At 51.9% G+C, this 2,985-nt stretch overlaps 1 protein-coding gene across 1 annotated transcript; it reads right to left on the bottom strand.

The window, feature by feature from the left end:
• Positions 1-441: 441 nt before the first annotated feature.
• LOC113889153 lies at positions 442-2,434 on the bottom strand (the record flags this gene model as incomplete). The annotated part of the gene is made up of 2 exons (XM_027535968.1): positions 442-703; positions 2,190-2,434. Coding segments are annotated over 2 exons (456 nt in total), but the record flags the coding sequence as incomplete, so codon positions are not given.
• Positions 2,435-2,985: the final 551 nt, after the last annotated feature.

Genomic DNA, 2,985 nt, shown 5'->3' with positions numbered 1-2,985 from the left:
CACTTACAGGAATAGGACAATTCATGCCTATAGAGATCTTATAGCCCAAAAGGGAATCAGAAGTGTATCCACGTGTGCACAAGGCAGGAGTAAGAAGCAGAAACCAAATGGAAGTGAGGGCTGCAGGGGGACAGAGGAGGGGGGTTTCCTCCTGGAGCGGGGGCGGGGGCTTTCCTATGGGACTGGTGTGCTGGTGATTCTGGACCCCTGCGGTGCATGTTTGAGGGGAGACATGGGGCAGGACAGGGTGCCCTGGGCTAGGAAGCAGGAAGGACAGCAAACAGAGAGGCTGGGGTAGGTCAGGCCCCCAAGGAACAGGGGGTCACACCCCTGGGAGCACAGAGCACCCCACCACGATTCCCCGATGTTTCACGTGGGGAGCTCAGAGAGCATCCTCAGGGATTTCTGAATTCGCTTGGGATCAGACACCACACAACAATCTCAATGACCAGTGGGCAAGATTCTTTAATTTTGAACAAAATTTATTCTCGTTTAAATTTTAGACGGTGTGTTGAAGGGCGCAGTTTCTGACTCCGCATTGGTCCCAACCGTGTGTTTGCCTTCTTTTACCACCTCCTGCAGCATGGTACTCGGGGCCCGAAACAGGTGCCAATCTGTCTCATGTTGCCAGGGCACGAGATCGGAATACAGACACCCATATTCCAACGGCAGCTTTGAGGATTTCTTACTACTTGAGTAAATCCTAAAAAGAGAAGGAAGAGGGAAAAACGTGTCAGCAGGAAAGCGGCATCTCGAGAAGGCCAGCTGTGTCCCCTCTGAGCGAGGCCCTGGGGCTTTCTGTGCTGAGATGCGGACACGGCCTCGTGACAACAAGATGTGAGTCCAGGACCCCGTGGACCAGTTTGCAGACAGACGCTGACCCTGCCCAGGCTCTGGTGGACCCTCACGTTTCCAGAACCACAGGCTGAGGGACTGGGGTGTGAGGACCCCGGTTGTGTGCGGGGTCAGCTCCACCACGAGGGCGAAGACCGGGAAGCTCTGCTACATCCACCTTCCTGCCAGGAGTCAGAAGCGCCCAACCGGGGTCTATTTTCACCGTTTAGTTTTCCAACTCATGGAGTCAGTCAAGTAGTGGAGCTGAGATAGGAGGAAAAGATGCAGCTGAAAGTGTAAGAACTGTTTAAAGAGAACTTACTCTCAAAGGAACTTACAGCTGACAGTGACAATGGCTCAGAAAAAAAAGGTTTGTATCATCGTCTCTACTAACGCAGAACGCTCTCAGCGCTGGGGCGAGTCAGCCCCTCTCCTCCTCCCTTTGTGGTTTCCTCCCGACCAGCCGCCTTCCCGTCTTCCTCACACGCCTTTTTCTCTTTTGGCCACAAGGCACCTCTGCTCCCTCTCTAGTTCCCCCTCCAGGGATTGAAGCTGGGCCCCGGACACTGAGAGGCCACATTCCTTACACCCCTGTCCTCTCTCGCTGCCACTGGGCTAAGAGTTGGGTTACAGTCATAAACAACACTGATCAGACAAGGCCTTTTCACCTTGATTTTGACATCTAATCAGTTGTCTCAGGTCTCAGTCTCCGCAGCCTCTCCCTCCCTCCCTCCCTCCTTCCTCCCTACATATTTTCATCCTATTTCCGGAAATATCAAGGGTAAGATGAAAATCAGACAGCTGATCCTGCACACTGCTTTGGATGTGCTGCCTCCCAGCTGTGGATCGAGGGTCGCATAGTCAGCGACGTGTCCTGGAAGACCTTCCTGCTGAGGAGACTCAGCACGGAGCATCCCAAAGGGAACTCCCGAAGCCCAGGCTCGGCCTGACTCTCCTCTGGACTTCTCTGGTGCCCAGAGCCGCCAACCTTCAGATAGAAAGATTTATAAAGCGACATTCTGTGCTTCTGTCATGGGACAAAATCAAATTTCTTTCTTTTATGAAAAGAAAAAAAAGGAGAGTCACTTAACAGAGGCATCTTCGGTTTCCTCCTCATGAAACCAATGAGGAGACAGGATCAGAAGCTTTGACTCGCTAGAGTGGCTTAGAAACAGCCAGGAATTTTGCAGGGTGGTTCTCAGACCCCTCTCGCTACTGAGGACTCAGCACTGGCTTCTGAGAAGCATTAAATATGGTGGGTTTAGTCTGACCACGTGTAGATGGGGATAGCAGGACAGAAGGAGGTAGAAACAGGAGAGAGCCCACGGCCCCCTCCGGGGCTGCCACGAGCTCACCTGACCCAGCAGACAGGACTAGGAAGAGGAGCACGAGGAGCAGGTGATGGAGCCTCATGCTGGTGTCCCAAGCTCTGCGGCTGATGCTGGAGAAGAGGCTGCGTTTGCCGCTTTATAAAGGTCCCAGGTTCCTGGAGGAATTCCGTGCAGACTGTGGATTTGGTTATTAGGAACTGGTTAACTGAGCCTCTTCCCTGTGTGTCATGGGAGTGGCCTTTATAGCACAAAGCGGGGGAACTTGTATGCTAATGAGGCTTTGGAAACCCCAGAAAAAGCTTTCCTGCTGCCCTTTTAACCACAAACTTCTCCCTGGTAGTCAGTTCAGCTGATGGGCCGGGGTGTGGCAAGGGTCACAGACTTGCCTGTTTCATCTGGCAGGGGCACAGACTTCTTGCTGAACCTTTGCTTACCCGCTCCCCAGACCCACCCTCACCCTTCCAGGGCTTTGAAACTGCCCACTGTTTTCCTGTGCAGAAGGAAATGGCACCCCACTCCAGTACTCTTGCCTGGAAAATGCCATGGATGGAGGAGCCTGGTGGGCTACAGTTCATGGGGTGGCAGAGAGTCAGACATGACTGGGAGACTTCACTTTCTTTATTTCTATAATTCCTATTGGGCTTGAAGAAGCACAAGCTGGAATCAAGATTGCAGGGAAAAATATCAATAACCTCAAATATGCAGATGACACCACCCTTATGGCAGAAAGTGAAGAGGAACAAAAAAGCCTCTATATGAAAGTGAAAGAAGAGAGTGAAAAAGTTGGCTTAAAACTCAACATTCAGAAAACTAAGATCAT

This window comes from Bos indicus x Bos taurus, unplaced genomic scaffold, assembly GCF_003369695.1.
Source record: "Bos indicus x Bos taurus breed Angus x Brahman F1 hybrid unplaced genomic scaffold, Bos_hybrid_MaternalHap_v2.0 tig00003681_arrow_arrow_obj, whole genome shotgun sequence".
Taxonomy (NCBI): Eukaryota; Metazoa; Chordata; class Mammalia; order Artiodactyla; family Bovidae; genus Bos; species Bos indicus x Bos taurus.
Note: the sequence above shows the minus strand (reverse complement) of the source record. Positions and strands in the feature narration are given on the sequence as shown.